General features: G+C 45.4%; 1 protein-coding gene across 4 annotated transcripts in view; it reads right to left on the bottom strand.

The window, feature by feature from the left end:
* The window catches only part of HLCS (holocarboxylase synthetase), a 196,604-nt gene that overhangs the window by 149,640 nt on the left and 24,114 nt on the right, over positions 1 to 22,850 (bottom strand). For all 4 annotated transcript variants that reach the window (XM_033418265.2, XM_033418266.2, XM_049710610.1 and 1 more), the window contains exon 5: positions 19,800 to 19,982. In XM_033418265.2, the coding sequence (XP_033274156.1) occupies positions 19,800 to 19,982 (183 nt within the window). The remainder of the gene's footprint in view (positions 1 to 19,799; positions 19,983 to 22,850) is intronic.

The raw sequence follows: 22,850 nt of genomic DNA on the forward strand, positions 1-22,850 counted from the left end.
GCTTTAGACCAGGACCCCATCCCTCACACAGCAATTCCACAGAACTATCATCACCATCTACAGAAGAAGAAACGGAACAAGACAGCGTTAATGATGCCCAAACCACACAGACAGTAAGTTGCAGAGCTGGAATTTGAACCCACGAAACCAAATCTGTCTGGGTCCCAAATCCTTGCTCTAATTCCTATCCCATGGTCCTCAGCAAGAAAGGCTAACCCAAAATGCACCAACAGAGGAAAAGCCTGTTTACTGTTATCAAAATGCCTAAGGCAACACAAAGAAAGATATAAACTCAATATATAATACACAACTATGAAATAGTGATAAAAATAGATCCACACGGCTTGGAGCTGGGGTGGGGGTGCAGAAAGAGAGGTAGTGGGCAAAGTTTCTCAACTTTGGTAAGAGAAACTTAAATCTGAAGCTGGGGTCTACTACCGTCAACTGTGTTCTACTTAGGCAAGCCCAGACGAAGACATTTTTCACAAATAAGTGATTTTTTATCATTTTAAGTGAGTTACCGTTCACCTCTCTCCGGTTTCAGCCAGAAAGAGATGGCATATTCAAGACTTCAATGGGGGCTTCCCTGGTGGCGCAGTGGTTGAGAGTCGGCCTGTCGATGCAGGGGACACGGGTTCGTGCCCCGGTCCGGGAGGACCCCGCATGCCGCGGAGCGGCTGGGCCCGTGAGCTATGGCCGCTGAGCCTGCGCGTCCGCAGCCTGTGCTCCGCAGCGGGAGAGGCCGCAGCAGTGTAGAGGCCCGCGTACCGCAGCAAAAAAAAAAAAAAAGACTTCAACGGAAGGGCTACTTAAGGAACTGTAAGCAGAGTTAAGAGAATTAATGAGCAGGGACGGGGAAGCACCTGGACCAGCAACAAGCCTAGAGGAGCAAGAGGACAGAGCTACCCACAGCGGGTGTAAGCAGAGAGGGCGGAGAGGAAATTCGTCCACCTCTCTCACCTCCTGCCAGCGTAACCAGAGCCTGGGAAGCGGCAGAGAATAAGGGCACAGGGTAAAGTGGACAGTGCCCGACACAACTGCTCAGAGAGGACACAAGGGGAAGGGAGGGTCCCGCTCTCATGTGACTGCCTCTCACATCTCTGCCCCGGGGCACAACCTATGCCCAGCAACAAGATGAACTTCCACACATCCTGATCTTTCATAGTGATCAGACCAAACTTGGAATGGTAACTCCGCAACTCCAAAGGATTTATGACAAAAGGCATCCGATATCTAAACCCCAGGAATGGGAGGATCCCCGCCCACCCCACCCCCCCAGCTGAACTTGTCAGTCATTTCCAGTCCCCAATGCCTGGGACACAATAGGCACTCAATAAATGTCTGTTAAACTGTATTCCTTTTATTATGTAAAGGTTTCCCTCAGGCTCCGGCTTTGAAAAGCCACGATTTACTGCATTTTTTGTGACCTGCTAACTAGCGAAGACCACAAAAGGCTGGGGTGGACCCGTAAAACAGAGGTAATCCGCTGGGCCAAATGGGCTCATTTTAGAGATGAAATCTATTCTGCAAGGGCAGAGACCAGAAGTAGAGCCATGGCCGGCTCTAAAAGAAAGGGAGGCATTCCGGGTCGGAGCTCAACCACCGCTCCTACTCGAGAGGCGCTAACTTACACTGACGGGGCCTGTGGGTTTGGGTTCAACATCCGTAGAAGTCTCCAGGGCCTTCATTAAGCCTGCCCGTGTAAAACGCCCGCCATTTGTCGGAGGCCAACACAAACAGTTTCCTGCCGGAGCGAGGAGCGTAGGCTGCGAAACCAAGAAAGCTCTGGGCGGTGAGCGCGGCGCTCCAGTGGGAGCGCTTGCGGGGCAGCCCGGTGCGCCTCGCCCTGGGGGGCACGTCCTGACTGGCGCACACTCACGCAGGCACGCACGCACACGCACGCACGCAAGCACGCATACGCACGCACAGATGTGACCGTCCGCCATGCTGAGCCAGCAGCAGGCTTGCAGCGCTCAGCTTTTTGTTTTCAGAAGGCCCCACTCATCCTAAACTAAGCACCTGTGTCATCCGCAGCTTGGCCTTGGCCTCTCTGGAGCGTGGGAGCAGGAGACGCCAGCACAGAATCTGGTCAACAGCTCTGCTCCCAACTAGCGGGGAGGCCCTACCAGTTCCTCATTTTTGAAAAAGAGAAAACTGGGACTTCCCTGGTGGCGCAGTGGTTAAGAATCCGCCTGCCAACGCAGGGCACAAGGGTTCAAGCCCAGGTCCAGGAAGATCCCACGTGCCGCGGAGCAGCTAAGCCCGGGCACCACAACTACAGAGCCTGCGCTCTAGAACCCACGAGCCACAACTACTGAAGCCCGTGCTCCACAACAATAGAAGCCATTGCAATGAGAAGCCCGTGCACTGCAAGGAAGAGTAGCCCCTGCTCGCCACAACTAGAAAACGCCCGCGCAAAGCAACAAAGACCCAACGCAGCCAAAAATAAATTAATTAAATTAAAAAATAAATAAATAAAATCCGAGAAAACTGCAAATCCCCCTTTCAGCTTTAACATTCAAGATTCGGTGCTTCATCCCAAATGCTAAAATGCTCAGTTAAAACTGTAACCTCATCTCTAGGATTCCAAAATTAAGATATACATGTTACCTGCAAAGAGAGAGGTGGCCAGTACGAGGATTCAGGGAAGGCAGAAAGCTTTCCAATAGTCTAGAGCAGCGACGGTGTCCCCTTGACCTGTCCTACAAGGAGAGGGAAGCTCTGCAAAACTATTCCAACTTCTTTATGAAGCTCCATCTTGTCACTTTTCCTCGGGTACATCAACAGCTGATTCTTTTAAAATGTCTAACATGATGTTTACGAAACCCCGTTATAAAGGGTGACAGCTAGATAAAGGGTGACAGCTAGATTGGACTGGGCAGCCAGTCGAAGCCCCGTGGGCTGTTTACTACTGGCCTGTCCCCTGAGGCCCCTCGGGTCTCCCAGACAGAGGAATGGAGGAAGCGTTTCACAATACTTGAGTGGGAAATGCCAAAATGTTTTTAAGTTTTCGAACAAAACACACTTACTAAACGCCTACTATAGGCAAAATACTGGAAAAGGGATACAAGTATTAACAACATATGTTCCTTGCCTTCAGATGATCTTGTATTACAGTTTAATGGGGTAGGCAGATATTCACATAATACAACAGCATTTGTACACTATTTTACAAAAAAAAAAATTATTATTATTTTTTTTTTGCAGTATGCGAGCCTCTCACTGTTGTGGCCTCTCCCGCTGTGGAGCACAGGCTCCGGACGCGCAGGCCCAGCGGCCATGGCCCACGGGCCCAGCTGCTCCGCGGCATGTGGGATCCTCCTGGACCGGGGCACGAACCCGTGTCCCCGGCATCGGCAGGCAGACTCCCAACCACCGCGCCACCAAGGAAACCCTAAAAAAAAAAAATTTTCTTTTAACCTTAATATAAAAGTAATCAGTCAGATCTAAGGTTCCAAGTCACAATACTTGGGTTGGAAAACTGAAAGAAAAATTGTAAATCCTATATACATAACATGGTCATCAGTGGAATTTTCCTAGATCAGGGTTGGTAGAATTCCTTTGTTGGGCATAAAAGATCAACTAGTTGTCCTCATAGCATGTGGCTCTAAGATGTTTTATGTTCTAAAATTTAGGACTTTTAAGATATATTCTAAGAATTTTGTACATGCTGGCCCATGTGAAGATGGAATGTGCCCACAGCCCAGTAGGGTGACAACCAGCTATCCAGAACCATTACAAACCAGTAGGCTACTGGTTTTACTTCAAATAAAGAAAACGAGCCCAGGGCCAAGTGGAAACTAGTGCCACTCTCTTGCCAACTCCTAGAAACAAAAATGTGGAAGACTCATACTCTCATAAATAACTTACAGTAACTGTGCTTTACTTGAAGACAGTAGCATACACATCTTTTGAAAAAAACAAACCCTCTTTATCAAATTGTGGTAAAACGTTAACCAGTGGTGAATCCAGGTGAAGGCTACATGGGGGTTGTGTGCTATTCTTTCACCCTTGCTTAGGTTTTAATTTTTTTTAATAAAAAGTTGAGGAGAAACGAAGGGATTTGCTCCAGAAGCTCTCTAAGGCCTCTGCCAGCTCCAACATTCACTGGATATTTTTGTTCTGCTGTTAATCCTAGAATCATCAAAGATGCAGCCTTTGTTTAAAAAAAAGAAAAGAAAAACCAAATGACTACTACCAAGAATACCTTCTAGCATTCACATCTTAGTTGAATCAGCACAACCCTTCATGCTGCCTGCACTAGGGTAACGAAGGTCATTTCAGGCAAGAACACCACCCTCAAAAACCCGATTTTAATTGTCACAGGCCATGCCTCCAGAGGCCCCGATCTTGAACAGTCCAAACGCAGGACATTCTTCCCTGAGCACAAACCCCAGTGCGTTTCATGGAGTTTTTCAGTATACGTGGAATCAGTGTATTAATAACAGCTTATTGGCACTGAATGAAAAACACGCAAATCTTAATCTTAGGTCTTGAATCGGGTCCAGGTTCTACGTAATAGCTGGCTGGAAGGGATACAGCCATAAGCAGGCTTGGTAACTGGAGGCTGTGTAGTGAGACCTGAGTTTTGAAACCAGGATTGGTAGCTTAACAAAATTTACTGGTTGTAGAAAAAGTAAACTTGCCTCTAGGGAGGTGAGCTCAGCCGCACCATTCTGACAGCAGCCCCTGGTGGCCAGTTGAGTAAAAAGTGTTGGCTCTGATGCGGAAAGTTCCGACCTTGCCTTAAAGAAGGTTGCTGCAAGCAGACAGGCCATTCTAGGTAACAACTGGGCGGTGATTAGGGAAGCAGCAAAAATCCAAACTAAGGTGCGCCTTTGAGTCACATAAATTGCCAAATCCTTAGGGTACCAGTCACTTGCATTAAGAATAACAACAACAGGGCTTCCCTGGTGGCGCAGTGGTTGAGAGTCTGCCTGCTAGTGCAGGGGACACGGGTTCGAGCCCTGGTCTGGGAGGATCCCACATGCTGCAGAGCAACTAGGCCCGTGAGCCACAATTACTGAGCCTGCACGTCTGGAGCCTGTGCTCTGCAACAAGAGAGGCTGCGATGGTGGGAGGCCCGCGCACCACGATGAAGAGTGGCCCCCGCTTGCCGCAACTAGAGAAAACCCTCGCACAGAAACGAAGACCCAACACAGCAAAAAATAAATAAATAAATTCCTACCCCCCAACATCTTAAAAAAAAAAAGAATAACAACAACAACAAAAAGAAGTAGTCTTTTGAAAGGAGGATAAATATGAAATTTTATTTTAAAAGGCCAAGATAATAACATGAAGCAGATAATACTTACCTTGGTTTGAAAGTTACCTCACTCCTTAATTATGTAGGAAATCTTTAAATATTCCAGGAGCATGGATTCCTACACAACATAAAGCATGTTCTGTCTACTTCCCTACACAGCACCACCCAGTACACTCGTTTCCACATACCCAACGCTGGGAATTCCTACTGTAATATCAGGAATTGCTCCTATGGCAGAAACTTCTAGAAGAGGCTGCTATATTCATTCAGGGAATAAAATAGTCAAGATAGTAAGTGAAGCCTCATTTCCAGTGCCACAGGTTCACACCACTTCACTGGCTATAAATAGAAGAATGTTCAGAGGCTGACAGTTGGCTTCAAAGGCAGACAGCCATAGGAAGTAGAAGCCGCAAGCTTCAAGCCGACTTTTTGGTAAGGTGCACTCCGTCCTCAGCCAGGAGAGAACAATCTGGAAACAATCTGCTGGGCAGCTGCTCTCATCAACAAACTGTTTATTGTAAGAAAGTGGCTGGGTCAAAGGTTAAACATCAACCCGAACCGAAAGCATACGAGCCAAAATCAATACCGTCCCTGCTAAAGAAACCCGGGACGTCACAGAAAAGACAGGGCAAGAAACTCAGGTTTAGTCCTGAAAGGGCAGCAAACTCGTATCTCATAAGGGCTGTTTTGCATGTTATTACGAATGGTTATTTGCCACTATTTTCGGAACAGGAGCTAAAATATGGCCTTCAAAACATACAGAAATCAACTTTCAGATCACTTCCCCCAAAAAGTTACAACAGTTTATATCTAGTTGCTTCCTTCTTGCATTTGTTTTGTAAAAGAACCAGCAGGCTTATACACAATGCATGGATAATATAACACATCTTTAAATGTCTATTTAGTAACTGGAACACTGACTAAGAGATTATATGAAGGAAATTGTTTTATTTTAGGTGTGACAGTGAAATCCCACTGCTTATATTTTTAAACAGAGTTCTTATCTCAGAGACACATACTGAAATATTTACAGATGAGAGATCTGATCTGAGATTTGCTTCAGAATAATACAGGAGGAGGCATGGGTAGGAACAGATAAAATGAGATTGACCAGAATGGAAAACTGTGAAGCAGATTGATGAATTCATATGGGGTTCATTACATTATTTTGTTTACTTTTGTATATTTGAATTTTTCTACAAAATATTTTCTTTTACTTGTATGCACGGTTCAACAGTTGCTACGAAAGAAAAAAATGTTTTCTTAAATATAAGGAAAGTATTAACCTACCAGTACAAATTCATTAATTCTCCATAAGGGTATACATACGCCACGGTATTACTAAGTCTCCAGCATGGCTGTTTTCGAGCAATGCCTGAAATAAAGCTGTTAAATTCATTCTGAGTTGACACTGGAGAAATAGAAAGAGATGTTTAGTGTGTCCCCACTGAGTTCATGACCCACCAAGCCAGAATCTGACCAAAACGGTACCACTAGATGGCATTCCACAGTTTAACTGCATTATGGAGTATAAGGACATATATGAACTAGTAAGAAAACCCAACTGACATAAATAACGGGGACCATATTTTGAAAACAGCCAATTTAGCACACAGACTTTGAAAACACAACTTGTTTGTAAATTTGAGGCTCCTATATACTGCATTGTTAGTTCTTAAACTAACAGGAAAATTAATTTGAGAGTCTCAAATACATAAAATAAAGCAGAAGGCAAAACATTCTTTCACTGTGCTTAAATTAACCATGAAAAAGTATCTATCAATGACTTCAAATTGTTCTAGTATAAAGATGAAATGGTAATAATCACAAATTCTTACAAAAGAATGCATTCAAAGGAACTGCTTTCAAAGTTTTAAAAAAACAATTTTTTTTTTCACATTCAATTGCTTCGCTGGGACCAGCATAAATACTACAGAGCCCTAGAAAGGATGTGAAAGGTCATTTCATCTACCCTCCCCAGACAGAATAGAGGGGGTTTGGTAATGAGAATTAGGTGTCCTTTAAAAAGCCATCTTCTGTGACAAACTCACTTGGCCAGTCTGAGACACCAGACCTAATCCCATCACCAAGAAGGGAAAATACAAAGAGGAGACTCTTCAAAAGTACAGACCTTTGACATTTAAAGCATTTTACGGGCTGAAAAGCCACAGAAAAACTTAAATCATCGCATATCTCAAAGTTGTCTCTGGAAGGCAACAATCTAGAGTAATAATCTAGGCAATTCTGGGCAGAGAGAGCCTGGACATTCCCCACACACCACCCCCCCACCTCCACAAAAATGAACCATCATTTCTAAATGTATGAAACCACAATTTGATGTTTTCTTTTAAAAGATGTATTTCCGGGCTTCCCTGGTAGCGCAGTGGTTGCGAGTCCGCCTGCCGAAGCAGGGGACACGGGTTCGTGCCCTGGTCTGGGAGGATCCCACATGCCGCGGAGCGGCTGGGCCCGTGAGCCATGGCCGCTGAGCCTGCGTGTCCGGAGCCTGTGCTCTGCAACGGGAGAGGCCACAACAGTGAGAGGCCCGCTTACCACAAAAAAAAAAAAAAAAAAAAGATGTATTTCCTTTTTTACTGAGATTAAAAACAGGAAGGGGCATTAGTGGTGCTACCGTTCTGTTACTCCCTAGTAACTGCTGTATGTAGGATTCATTTTTCCTCAAAGACCAGAAAACAAATTGTCAAATACTTTCCTATGGCAAAGAAAAGCAAACCTTTACAAGTATTCTTAGAAGAAAATTCACTTTTAATTTTAATTTTTCAAACTTTTACTTTGCCTGCAGAAGTCAAGTAGATTTAAACTAACAGTTTTTACAGTTCAGGGCTCAGGAAAGACTCGTGGTAAGTGATCCTGACTAATGGCTTGGCAACGTGTCCATTCAGAACTGGGCAATCCTGCTGACTGGTGATGGTGGATGGCACTCCTCCTTTGAAAGAGATTCTATTGGGAATCCGAATTTAAATCTTGGAGGTGCAGGAGCTGACTAACACAATCCTTCTCTTTGCCCATCACCCCTACCACTCCACGCTTGGACATACACACAGGAGACACAACAAAATGATGTTGTAAATCTCCATGTGTCAATGGGAAAGAACATTTCATTTTTAGCAGAAATGTCTATGTATTATAACCTAAGTCTTCTCTCAACCTCGGGGGTAAATGGGGAAAACACCGCTCCGTCAAGAAAGGTCCTAATTCAGCAATCTTAAAGCGTTTTCTCTTAAAGGTTCAGTGAAAGTAATTCATTATGCTTAAAATTGTAAAGACTTGAAGGCCACTAGAAAATCAGTTAACATGAATATTCTAATGACTAAATTATTTTCATTTAAAGCCATGTTCCTCAATTGATCTAATGGGGTTTGATCTCTAGAATTCTCTATGAGGGACAGTATCTCCAACAATTAATAAGAACAAAATTATAGTCTACCTGCCAGTGTTTCTTCCAATGATTATATTATTAAATATAGTATTAATAAAACAAAGCCTGAAAACGCTTTAGGAAAGAAAAATACAAAGCAAGCAGAGTGATCGTGCAGAACTGAAAGTCTTAGAAACATACAAGACCTAGAAAGCTGTGGGTGACACAGCAGTGCCTGGAAAGAGGCAGCTACTCACAAGCAGCCACTGAGGGGCCGAAACAGGACCACAACCAAGTACGTGATCAGCATTCCCTCCTTATCGCCAAGAGAAAGTGACTGGTGGACAGACAGACTAACCTTGGCCGAGCTTTCCTGTTGCCAACTTGGCCAAAGAAAGGTCGCCCTGTACTGACCCGGCCTCCCTGCTGAGATCCGACACAGGAACACCGCGACGCTGAACCCTTCCCGCTCGGGCAGGGGAAACGGAGGATTAAACACCATTTGGGTCCACAAACTGCATGTCAGTTTTGAAATCCTGAAATACTATAAACATTTTCTCAAACGTTTTCCGCACAACCCTCGGAGCAACACTCTCAGATTATGAGCATGAACGGAAACAAAACGAGTTCCCCGGCTATAATTCACATCCCAGAAAACTGAACTAGAACATTTATCAAACAGGATTCAGGCCTCAGAACCCCACATTCCTGCGCTGACTGCCAGCTCAGCAGCTGGGAGAGCCACAAACCGATGGCTCTGCTGTGATCACGGGCCGCCTTGCCGCCGTGCCCATTTCATCCCGGCCTTGGCTCAGAACCTGATCACAAGGGGCCTTTTTGACTGTGCCCCCAAACCCGGTACCCGTGTGGGCTTATTCCCTGGGATGTATTTTTTAGACCTGGGAGACCAAAATCTGTTCTAAAGAATGTTGCAAGCCTTCCTAGAGACAGCTTCAATCGACTTCCCCAGGAGGTAACGCCATAATCCATACCCCCTCACACATGGCAGCCATTAGGGAGCTGGTATAGAAGACAAAAAGCATTTGGTCTGGGAGGATTTTTTATTCCAAAAGAGCCTGTTTCCCATCCACAAATCTGTGACTGCATAAGCAGTGGATATAAATAGTCTGAGGAAATAAAACCACCCTCTCTCAACAGGGTACTTCCTATCCCCAGAAGGAAACTGCAGAGAAGATGCTCCCCTCCAAGGCGCTACCCCTTCCCCAGGTCAGTCAGCAAGAGCTGCAGCACAGAGAAAACCCAAACCGGGACAACGCCAATTAAAAGCAGAGAGCAACCAAATTTGTATCTGTCTGCATTTCCCCCAGTGCACGATCAGTCTTTGCCTTGATTGTAGCCAGAAGCATTCACCGCAGAGCCACTTTGAAACTTTCTTGTGCAACCAAGATTCAAGTAAAAATACAGCACGTACAGTAGCTGAAAAGCCTCTCCCCACCCACAAAAAAAAAAAAAAAAAAACAGAATAAAATGAAGGCAGCAAAGGAAAACATCCCAAGTACTATTTCTTTTGCATTTCAACATCAAACTCATCATGTCACCTTTGCCATAGGTATTATGTTTGATAACAGGAAGTCGGTTAAAATGAAGCAAAAATTTCTAGTTTAGGTGAAGGGCAAAGGAAGAAAGAAAGAAGAGAAAGAGGTATATGAAAGACCCTTAAAAGCCTTCATAGCTATAAAAGCTTTTAAATGTTTGCTTTAATCTGCCATCTGCTCTTTAGCTGGTGCCGTATTGTAAAACAGCTGCCCCCGACACCGCGTCAGCCACAAGTCAAAATCTATTCAGGACTGAAGGAACCATTTTCTCCCAACAAGAATTGCTCAGACAGTCTATTAGAGAGACAGATCAGTAAACATCTTGTCTGATGATCCGTAATGCTCTATTAGAATGAACAAAATTTGATAGACTCATAAAGATGGCAGTGATTGGGCTTCTGAGACACGATACACGGAAAGCCTCACAAAGTACATTCAAGCCGGTGTTGAAGCATGAGGAAAAGAAGCGGTAAACCCTTAACTCAGGAACACCCTGGTTTTTGTTAAGAAAGAATTTATGGCTTAATGGAATCCTTTAGAAAACTACAGTCATCTCTCGGTATCCATGGGGGATCAGTTCCAGGACCCCCCAGGATACTAAAATCTATGTATACTCAAGTCCCTTATATAAAATGGTGTAGTCCAGTAGCTGTACCTGCAAGTTCTGAATCCATCCATGGTTGGTTGAATCCACAGATGAGTAACTCGTGGATACTGAGGCTGATGCTATTAGAAGAATAATGAGGTCTGTGGAGAATAGCCATGTCATGCCAATGGCTAAAGCGAGGCAAGTCCAAAGTCTCTTTTTTTTAACATCTTTATTGGAGTATAATTGCTTTACAATGGTGTGTTAGTTTCTGCTTTATAACAAAGTGAATCAGCTATACATATACATATGTTCCCATATCTCTTCCCTCTTGCATCTCCCTCCCTCCCGCCCTCCCTATCCCACCCCTCTAGGTGGTCACAAACCACATAGCTGATCTCCCTGTGCTACGCGGCTACTTCCCACTAGCTATCTATTTTACGTTTGGTAGTGTATATATGTCCATGCCACTCTCTCAGCCCTTACCATCGTGCCTATCCTATTCTATAAATATTTGTTGAACACTGTGGAGGTATAGGAAGAGATACTCATTTCTAGAGACACAGTCTGTTAACCTCTATTTTTTTTCTCTTTCAATTCTTTTATTGACTTTTTTTTTTAGCTCTACAGAGGTATAATTGACATACAGAAAATTGTACACATTTAATGTATAGGCATACCTTGGAGATAGTGTAGGTTTTGTTCTAGACCACTGAAATAAAGTAAATACTGCCATAAAAAAAAAAAAACTTGATTGCTTTTACTTAATTAACTTTGATTTTTCTGTCTCATCTTTTGGTGTCTACAGAAGAAAACAATAACAAATCATTTAATAATGCCCCAGCCCTTTCTACTGGGAAATACAACCAGACAGACTTTCTCATATATTGTTTTGAATAATGTGAATCCCCAGTGATTTTTTTTCGATGATTTTATTGAGTGGTGGGTGGGAATTGCCAAGAGGAGAAAGGGCATACGTTTGGAAAATCTGTATATTTTAATAAATGACGATGTAAGTTACTTCCTCATATTCTTGCTAAAGAAAAAGACTCTGTTACTTGAAAAACAAAAACTGGATCAGAGCCTACACCCCACACACAAAAATACTGATGGCTGTATGTAAGTAAGAAAGAAAGTAAATATTCCCTCTTCCTGGGCTAAAAAAAAAAAAAAAAAAGCTATTCAGGGCACACCTGGAATTCTGGGTTTCTCTCTAATTTGGATCTCTAAAAACTATGTTTTAAGCTGTATTCTAGAGGAACACTAGAAGTTTCTGCCTCGCTGTACATTCAAGATTCAGAACAAGGATTAAAGGTGGAGGGAGGGAAGATTCCGTGCCAAATAACTATGCCAAAACAAAGGAAAGCAAAGATTTTTTTTCTTAATTGGAGAAGTCTAATTGACTCAGAAAAATACAGGAGACCCTTCACTGCTCCACAATCCAGTTTGCTCCTCTGAGGGGCAAGGACCCCCTCCCTCCCCTCCCCGCACTGGCAGGACCACTTGAGACTCAGATGAGATCCTGACACCTGGGAAGGCCCCTGGTTAACTATAGAGCATGTGAGCAAGATGAGAAATCGTCTCTTGTTTTCCAGAAACTTCCACAGCAAGGTCTCACACTTAGCAGGCGCTTGGATGTTTGCTAAATGAAGTGGTCGGCTAGAGAAGGAAGGGTAAGTATCATGTGGTATGACTTCGTCTAAGTTTCTTCATAAAGCAACCAACATCGAAAAAGTAATTCCCTAGGGGGAAGGGACAATACAGTTTTCCACACATTTGCAAATATCAAAACTATCCTTATCAACAATACCTGTTTGGTTAGTTATCTATTTTATACATATCAGTGTATACATGTCAGGTCCAGTCTCCCAGTTCATCCCACCACCACCCACCCCCCGCCTTCTAATAAGAACCTGTATATAAAATAAAATAAAATTGAAAAAAGAAAATCCTCCCTGGAAACAAACAAACAAACAAAAAACCTGTTTGGGCAGGGAGGGAAAAGTTTCACAACAAATAATTTGGGGTTGACTCAAAATGAAATGTTGCACCAGGTTTTGTTTTTAAGCATACATGATCCGCCCCACAGTTCCACACCACCAAAATCACACACACGCACAACGTGGTGATTTCTGCCCAGTTTCTTTAATAACAAACCCAGTTGTCACTTCTTATTATGGTTCCATCTTGAGCCCGAGGCAAAGGAACCACACACCCTCTGGCAGGATTCCCTGCCTATGTCCTGCTGGCTTTGGATGCTCAGGTCGCCTCCATGCCACTAGCTACGAGCTGTGAGGAACGCCCAAAAGAATCCCAGCTTTACTGCTTCAGAAAGAAGTCCGTGTCCCCCAGACCCAAGCGGCGATACCCCAGGATAAGAGGGAAGGCCCAGTCCGTCCCCCCCCCCTCCCCGCTGGCGGCCTCAGCAGAGGGCTGTGCACAGCGGCCCCTCCTCCTGCCCCAGGGGCGTGGAAAGGGACCCGCTGGCAGTGGGTGGGGTGGAGGGATGCCTCGGCTCTGTCCCAGCCTGTCCAAATCCACCAGCTGCCCCTCTCGGCACAAACCGCTGTGACCAGCCTCCTTCTTTCTGCCATTTCCCTGCCTGAGATAAAAATAGCAACAGAGCCCAGAGAAACGGAAACAAGAGGGTGAGTTTCTGGACCAACTGGACTTTAGGTTCTGCCAGGGAAAGAACTGTGGCTTTTCTATAAAATCAGTGTCGCTCACAAACACGCCGGTGTCCCCCGCAGGAAGGGTGTATCCTTCCTAACTTACGGTCACCACCGATGGTGGGAGGGAGTAGTGGCCGCCCAGCAATCCCGCTCCACAGACCCTGGGGCCCCTGAGTGGCTCTTGAGTCTCTGGCTCTAGTCACACCTCCGGAAAGGAAGTTATCTGTTTGAAAGCGCTCACCCCGGAGATGTCAGCATACATACATGGTCTCCTTTGACAAACGGTTCAAAATAGTTTGATAGTCAAGAAAGTGCTACATCCAAGCAGGGGTGGGGACGCTAGAATTAGGAACAACCACCAGTAGGCACCTTCCAGCTGCGGGAGCGAACGGACGGCTGAGGCCCTGAGACGCACACATGCCGACCTGAGGGCTCAAAAGTAAACCTAATAGTCATAGCCAGAGTAAAGCCATTTACTAACAAAGCCAACCCTTTTAAAATAATTAATATACGTGTCAAATATTAAATAAAATATCAACATCTACACGAGGGTCCTTGCCTTTTAACATTCAAGTTTTGACCATTTATGGGATGCCTTCAAAGTCCAATGACATACAGTAATTTGTTTTTTAATAACTGGTTTTGCTCATTATAAAATTAATACATGTTCATAACAGAGTATTTGGAAAGTACAAAGAAATTTTTAAAATTTAATAAAATCACCATTAAGTCTCCAAGATTTAATGCTATTTTGTTGCTACAAAATAGCAACAAGATTTTATGGTTAGGCAAATCAACAAAGGTTACATACACTTCCTTGTGTACGTTATGCACTTAGCATCCAACTTTTGACGAGACAGATGGACCTGTCCATGGCATCAGAAGGTTTAAAGTGATGCCTCGTGACATCAAACGGGACTCCTGTGAGTGACTGCAGTTTGCTCCCAAATGAATACACTTAGAAGAAAACTGCAGGGGTGAGGTTACATTTCTCAGAGAGCTCATTTCATAAAAAAAAAAAAAAAAAACATAAATTTGGGGCTTCCCTGGTGGCGCAGTGGTTGAGAGTCCGCCTGCCGATGCAGGGGACACGGGTTCGTGCCCCAGTCCGGGAAGATCCCACATGCCGTGGAGCGGCTGGGCCCGTGAGCCATGGCCGCTGAGCCTGCGCGTCCGGAGCCTGTGCTCCGCAACGGGAGAGGCCACAACAGTGAGAGGCCCGCGTACCGCAAAAAAAAAACAACAAAAAACATGAATTTGTAAAAGAGCTTAGAAAAAAAATACTGTCACTGTTTTAGTATCTCCTTTTCGTAAATGAGGCTGATGTGTCACCATAGACTGCTGACATTTTGCTGAAACTTGAGCCTGCATCTCACCAAAGGAAACCCAGACCACAGTGGAATAGATAGGAAATCAGATATTCAGAGCTTGTTGAAATATATCCCCCATATATACTGTATTTCCTTCCAGTCTTTTTTCTGTGGACATATGTGTGTGGTGTATGTGTGCTCGTGCATTTTATGGTTTACAACATATCGTAATTTTGTGGAAGCCTGAATTTCAATCCTGCCCCTGGGAGATTCGATTAAATGGGAAGACCTCGGTCAGAGAAGTCCAGCTGGGCCACCCAGCATCTGCACCTCAGTGGAGCCTTGTTTCCCCATGGTGTCATGCATGGTGACACTTATGAAGTCACATGTGACTGGATTTTATAGCGAAATCACATGCTACTGTGGTGCCTGGGTGTCAACGAAGGTCTCAGAAACACACCTCCAGCAAATGCCAAGGGCTGACTGTACTTTGGGTGAATGTTGTTTTTTCTACTTGGATCACATGCTATCTTTTTTCCATTTATATCACTGTAATATGGAAGCACACAGATGCCTCATAAATCTTCTGTGCTATTTGGTATAAAGAGCGAGTCTCCAGGCACCAAACTGTATAAACACAGCTGGTATGCAGTAAAACTATTTAGATAACTAGTGTGTTTATTTTGTTCTTCCACAGTCTATCCTATAATAGTACCTAGTACACAGTAAATGTTTAATGAAAGATGAATATTATTAACTGTGACTATGAAATAATTTCTACAGGCCCAGAAAAAGCGCCACCGATATAATGGAAAATTACTAAATTATACTATGCAAAACTGATGTAGAGAGAAAAAAAAAGCAAATCTCTGAAGAGCCACTTTATAGTTCTAGGATATAGTTCTGCATGCTCACCGGGCAGCCTGGCTCAGCAGCGACACCGTGTGGTGAGAGATCTCTGATCCCCAATAGCACAGAGTATTTTACAGGAAGCAAGAAGCAGAGAGCCAGGGAGGTGGATGGACCTAGAATCTGTCACACAGATAAAGTAAGTCAGAAAGAGAAAAACAAATACCATATGCTAACGCATATATATGGAATTTAAAAAAAAATGGTTCTGAAGAACCTAGGGGCAGGACAGGAATAAAGACGCAGATGTAGAGAATGGACTTGAGGACATGAGGTGGCGGGGTGGGGGGAGGGTAAGCTGGGATGAAATGAGAGTGGCATGGACATATATACACTACCAAACATAAAATAGATAGCTAGTGGGAAGCAGCCTCATAGCACAGGGAGATCAGCTCGGTGCTTTGTGACCACCTAGAGAGGTGGGATAGGGTGGGAGGGAGACACAAGAGGGAGGAGGTATGGGGATATATGTATAGGAATAGCTGATTCACTTTGTTATACATCAGAAACTAACACACCATTGTAATTATACTCCAATAAAGATGTGAGAAAAAAAAGAAAGAAAAAGAACAGCCAGCACAGGCATCTAACCCAAAAGGCAGGTGAGAAAACTAAAGACGGGCCGTATGTAACAGGTGACGGGATGCCAGGATCCTCTCCGTGTAACTTAATTCCATGGGGAGCAAGGAGATCGATTAAGAAGGCTCAGAATAGAAAGTACGATCCCATTCCATTCCCAATCTGGCATCCGTATCTATAATACTCAGCCACCAGCACAATGATGGGAAGGTGTTCCGAAATGTCTCGGTATCAGAAAGACGAGGAGGCCTCGCCCGGCTGCCTCCAGAAAGACCAGCACAGTTGGTGAGTAGCCACCTTTACACTTGCACAATAAGCCTTCAGAGCACTTGTATTCCAGGAAAACACACTTCTAAAACCCTGAATTCTTACACTTCCTTCTACAGCAGATTCAGGGTCTTCTAAGAGGAGCTAATAAACATTAAGAAGTAAGGATATACAGGGGCTTCCCTGGTGGCGCAGTGGTTGAGAGTCCGCCTGCCGATGCAGGGGACACGGGTTCGTGCCCCGGTCCGGGAAGACCCCACATGCCGCGGAGCGGCTGGGCCCGTGAGCCATGGTCGCTGAGCCTGCGCGTCCGGAGCCTGTGCTCCACAACAGGAAAGGCCACAGCAGTGAGAGGCCCGCGTACCGCAAAAAAAAAAAAAAAAAAGAAAGAAGGATATACATATGCAACAATCATACTTTCATTTATGCACTCAGTTCCTTGGGCTCCCAAAGTAAAGCAGAATTCAGAGCGAAGCAGTTGGGAGGGAAAACAGTCCACAGGACAGATACCTAAGATGAACCAGACCAAGTGGAGGGCCCGCAATGAGACGTGAGCATCGCTCAAAATGACACTTTTCCAAAGTGTTTATATAATAAAGGGCTTGGTCGGCTTGGGGTCTGTGTGGCGTGTTTATGTATGTGTATATAGAATAGATATTTGCTTTAATATTGTTCAAGCCTTGCATTCCCATGGTTTGTGAATGGGGGTTACCAATGAATGGGAGAAAATGTATCCTCCCACCCCCAGGCAGTTTAAAGAGCCAGAAGGACAAAAATATGAAGCATCTACTGTGCATTGTAACACACACAGACACACAATACAAAGCCTTAGGTATTTCAGGTTATGCCCATTCTAAAGGAGATGGGAAAACCTAGAATTCCAAGCCTCTGCTCACAGGACAATAACAAGAGAGCAGGTCACTCTTTCCTCTCCATTGCGACGTCCAAGAGTCAGGAGGCCCAAGTCCCAAGACCAGCATGATGACAAGGACTCACGGGAAAGGTCAGGGAGCACTGGCAGGGGCGAGCCTGGGTCTAGCTCGCTCCCTGACCTCAGAGCAGGCAGGCACCCCCACAAGTCCAGCCTCAGCCCTCCACGCTCAGGAAAGGAGGGAGAGAGAAGGTCTAGGAGAGTGACAGCCACCTCCCCTAGGGACCAGAAACCCTCACCCTAAAGGCTCTGCCCCATCCCTCCAAGGTGGGGGGGGGGTCTATAAATGGGTCCTCTTTAAGTGTTGAAGCTCTGAGGACTGGCTTTATTTTGATACTTTTTAATAAATCACAGAACAGAGCTGTTGCTTCTCCTTCTATTAACACATAAAACAGAGATAAATGATGTGGAGCTTTGAGGCCTGAGATGAAGGTGCAAACAAAAGTCATACCATCAATCCCCAAGAACACCCATTAAGAAGAGGGCAGGGCTTCGCTGGTGGCGCAGTGGTTAAGAATCCGCCTGCCAATGCAGGGGACATGGGTTCAAGCCCTGGTCCGGGAAGATCCCACATGCCGCAGAGCAACTAAGCCCGTGTGCCACAACTACTGAGCCTGTGCTCTAGAGTCCACGAGCCACAGCTACTGAGCCCACGTGCCACAACTACTGAAACCCGTGCGCCTAGAGCCCGTGCTCCACAACAAGAGAAGCCACCGCAATGAGAAGCCTGCGCACAGCAATGAAGAGTAGCCCCCGCTCGCCACAACCAGAGAAAAGCCCACGCGCAGCAACGAAGACCCAACACAGCCAAAGATAAAATAAGTAAAATAAAATAAATAAATTTACCAAAAAAAAAAAAAAATTACTTAGTCGTTTTAGACCAGGCACCAGGCCATTATTAGGCACATTATACACTTTTAACTTATTCAATCTCCCAACAACACCAATAACATAATAATAATAATTGCACTAAGGTGTTTAATGGGGTTTTTTGTTTGTTTGTGGCTGTGTTGGGTCTTTGTTGCCGCGCACTGACTTTCTCTAGTTGCAGTGAGCGGGGGATACTCTTTGTTGCGGTGCATGGCCTTCTCATTGCAGTAGCTTCTCCTGTTGCAGAGCACGGGCTCTAGGCGCACGGGCTTCAGTAGTTGTGGCTCACGGGCTCCAGAGCGCAGGCTCAGTAGTTGTGGCGCACGGGCTTAGTTGCTTTGTGGCATGTGGGATCTTCCTGGACTAGGGATTGAACCCGTGTCCCCTGAATTGGCAGGCAGATTCTTAGCCACTGCGCCACCAGGGAAGTCCCTGGACTAAGGTTTAAATAATACAATTTACACAGAACTTCCATATATACAATTTCATCTAGTCCTCAAATAATTCTGTAAGGTTTCCAAATCCTAAATGCTCTCAGATTCTATATGTCTTCCCCCAAGTGAGCACATCCCACCCAGAGAACTCATAGCTCTAGTCTCTTCTGAAAAGTAAGTTTGCTAAGGGACAGAGAATAACCCAAAAGAGAATTCCTCCTCTTTTAAAACGGTTCGGAGAGAGGGTATAATTTGTTCTTTTCCAGGTAAAGCAGGGAAGTTTGGTGCTTAGAGTCACCTGGACTATTAGGTATTTGCTGAAACTATACAGTTACATCACTAAACTCACAAATTTCCCCATTTAGGGGAGACAGAGATAGTCCCACAAAATAATTTACCACAATCAACAAGAAATTGACAGCTTGGCAAAGCAAAAAGATTGAGAAGACACACCTGGAGAATGTGGCAACCTGCCCAACCAGGTAGCAGCCACAGACATCAAATGCAGACAAAAGGCCAGGAAAATTCCTGAATACATAGGATCCCAACTCCATGACATTTTCCCTTTACACAAAAGTAAAAGTTATCAACTGAAATCCAGAGCCCCTTCTGCCACAAGATGGCAGACTTCAGCACAAAAGAAACAAAAGTTGTGATTTCCCCATCCAAAGATTCCCTGAGGAAGGTCCAAATCAAAACCAAGGCTTTTAATCCCAACTGAATAAACTGCGGTTTCCAAATACACTCTTGACACATAGAAGAGTGACCTTTTCCCCCCTCAAGTGGAATGGGCCACATAACTTTAAGACACAACTCCCTCTAAACTCCAATGTTCTTCTCTCCCTCCCTTAGATAAAACACCAAAGAAATTCGTTATACTTGGACAACTTTAAGACGGTTTCAAAACCTGAAGTCAAAATAGAAATGGAAAATCAAAACAGAAAACAAAATTGAAACCCACTGCAAGGCAACGACTGAGGGAAGGGTCACCGTTCTGAAGAAGGGCACCTGAGGAGGTCCCTTCCCAGCCAAGCACTCACCTCAGCTGCCGACAGCAAGTAAAGAGGCGTTAAGGCAGGAACGTGTTTTGCGTCACAGCTTAGGCCAAGCGTCATCAGGATCTCCTTAAGGACTTCGTATCTTCTAAAATTGCTTGATTTGAGCAGGTTAAAATCCTCTTGTGTTTGCACTACTGGAGAGCTGGGAGGTAGTTCCAGGTGCACCTGAGGGAAAAAGACACCACGACGTAAATCAGAGGCACTTAGCGACGTAAAGAAAAGCAGTGGCTTTACTACTTTTTCTGAAAACTTGAACATGAATCCTTCTAATTATCAACAGTATATAAACCTGGAACCTGAATATTTGGTAGGGAACAAGCAATAAAAAGATTCTAGGGGGTCTTCCCTGGTGGCGCAGTGGTTGAGAGTCCGCCTGCCGATGCAGGGGACGCAGGTTCGTGCCCCGGTCCGGGAAGAACCCACATGCCGCGGAGCGGCTGGACCCGTGAGCCGTAGCCTCTGAGCCTGCGCGTCCGGAGCCTGTGCTCCACAATGGGAGAGGCCACAACAGTGAGAGGCCTGCGTACCGCAAAAAAAAAAAAAAAAAAAAGATTTGCGGGAGCCCATTAAAATCGTGGCTGAAAAATAAATAAATAAATAAAATAATAAAAAAAAAATCGTGGCTGAAAAGATCTGGTGGAAATGACCCCGGATAGTAACTTTCCAGGTCCCGAATTTTATCACTAATCAGTCATGGGACCTTGGGCAAGTCACTTAACTCGGTTAAACGATGACAAACGTTTAGGAACACTGTTGTGCTAAGGACCCAAGTACAGTTGCTGCTGAACTGGGGGAGGCACAGTGGGTCATGCTCGAAGCTTCTATTCCACCTACTGGTCATAACTCCTGGGGACAGGAGTGGCCTTAGTCACCGCTTTAAGAGTGTTTGCAGGAATACACATAGAGGAATGGGGTTTGGCGGACTCGAGAAAGGGCTGCCCCACCTCCCTCCTTCACCTGATAAGACTTGGAATTTCATGTATTTAGTTCAGGCTTTGTTGTACAGTTAAAATTAAAGTAGTTCTGGCAGTCCAGTGGTTAAGACTCCACACTTCCACTGCAGGGGGCGTGGGTTCGATCCCTGGTCAGGGAACTGAGATCCCAACATACCAGAACTTCTAGCTGACTCAAACTAGAACCTTCCTATCAATGGTCTGTGTTTTGGTATGAAGGAAGGTACTAGAACTTTTGGCTCTGTTGAGATGAGATTTTAACTGGGCATTAGCGCCTGGAGGATGCCAGAACACTCAGTACTCAGAAGGGCAAACTGACCATGTTTTATTTTACTTTGCTTTTGCCAGGGGTCAGCTGTGGGATTCCACTGCCTGCAGAGCACCCGGCTGACGTTATAAGAACATTATAATAAAATGAAAAGTATAGTGCTAGGGGCTTCCCTGGTGGTGCAGTGGTTAGGAATCCACCTGCCAATGCAGGGGACAGGGGCTTGAGCCCTGGTCCGGGAAGATCCCACATGCCGCGGAGCAACTAAACCCATGCACTACAACTACTGAAGCCCGCGCACCTAGAGCCCGTGAGCCACAACTACTGAAGCCCACGCACCTAGAGCCCGTGCTCCACAACAAGGGAAGCCACCGCGATGAGAAGCCTACACACCGCAACGAAGAGTAGCCCCCACTCGATACAACTAAAGAAAAGCCCGTGCGCAGCACCAAAGACCTAATGCAGCCAACAGTAAATAAATAAATTATTTATTTATTTTAAAAAAGTATAGTGTCAGCCTTCAGGCAACTTAAAATCTCTCAATTCCCACTCAAGTCTTAACCAAAACAAAAATACTGCCCAAATATACTGTCTAAAACAATCCAATTGTTGAAAGTTGAAGCCAATCTGAAAAGTTTGCAGAGGATGTCCAGCAGAGTCCCCACATTCCAGCGGGCCAGCTGAGGGCTGCCTGCTTCACCCACAACCGAGCCTGTTGCCCACGAGCAGCAGGGGAGTCTGTCCTCTAAACAGCCCTAGAAAAGGAAGGAGGCATAAAAGCGAACTCCTTTAAGGTATATGAATCCTACTGTGTGTCCTTCTACCGTGCATTCTTACCCAAAACGTGTGCCTCTCATCTCCAGGGGTCAAAGCCAGTGCTGGGACGGACGGTCAGCATGGCAACGGGTCACGTTTAATTCACCTGAGCACGTGACTGTCCGGAGATTACCTCTTACGTGTGGCAGAAACCAAAAGAGCCAAGTTCTGTCCCCACCTGGGCCCAAGGAGGGGGGCGAGTGTGGTTAATGGCCAATGTACTCCCTGGGCTGAGTGAATACACCCAGGGTAGGGTGCTACAGAAGTCCCTGTCACAAGTGAGAGATGCCGAGGATGAAAAGGAGAGCTCCCCCTACGAGCAGGCCTCCGGATTCCAGGAGGTGAGAGAAAGCACAGCTGTCGACATTGTGGGCGAAGTGTGATTGTCGGTTTCAAGGTTAGGTGCTTCTACGACAGCAGCGAGAAGAGAGGCCGTCTGGCTCTGCACCTCAGAACGGCCACCAGGGCTTGCCTGGTGGCGCAGTGGTTGAGAATCTGCCTGCTAATGCAGGGGACACGGGTTCGAGCCCTGGTCTGGGAGGATCCCACATGCCGCGGAGCAACTAGGCCCGTGAGCCACAACTACTGAGCCTGCGCATCTGGAGCCTGTGCTCCGCAACAAGAGAGGCCCACGCACCGCGATGAAGAGTGGCCCCCGCTTGCCACAACTAGAGGAAGCCCTCGCACAGAAACGAAGACCCAACACAGCAAAAATAAATAAATAAAATGAATAAACTCCTACCCCCAACATCTTCTTAAAAAAAAAACGGCCACCAGCGCATGTGTGTGCCACACCCACCCTCCTGGTCCTCTGGCTGTGATGCTGTTACCATAGTGATGGGCCCATTTCTGTAACTTGGCTTCGTCTAAAATTAAGGCATTTAGACAAGCCCCAAAGCCAAAACTAAAAACGTCTCCAGTCACAGACAGGATGGTGGGTGCTACTGGCATCTAGCAGGCAGTGCTACTAAAACGACCCCACAACAAAGAAGGAAC

This window comes from Orcinus orca, chromosome 5 (assembly GCF_937001465.1).
Source record: "Orcinus orca chromosome 5, mOrcOrc1.1, whole genome shotgun sequence".
In the NCBI taxonomy this organism is placed as follows: Eukaryota; Metazoa; Chordata; class Mammalia; order Artiodactyla; family Delphinidae; genus Orcinus; species Orcinus orca.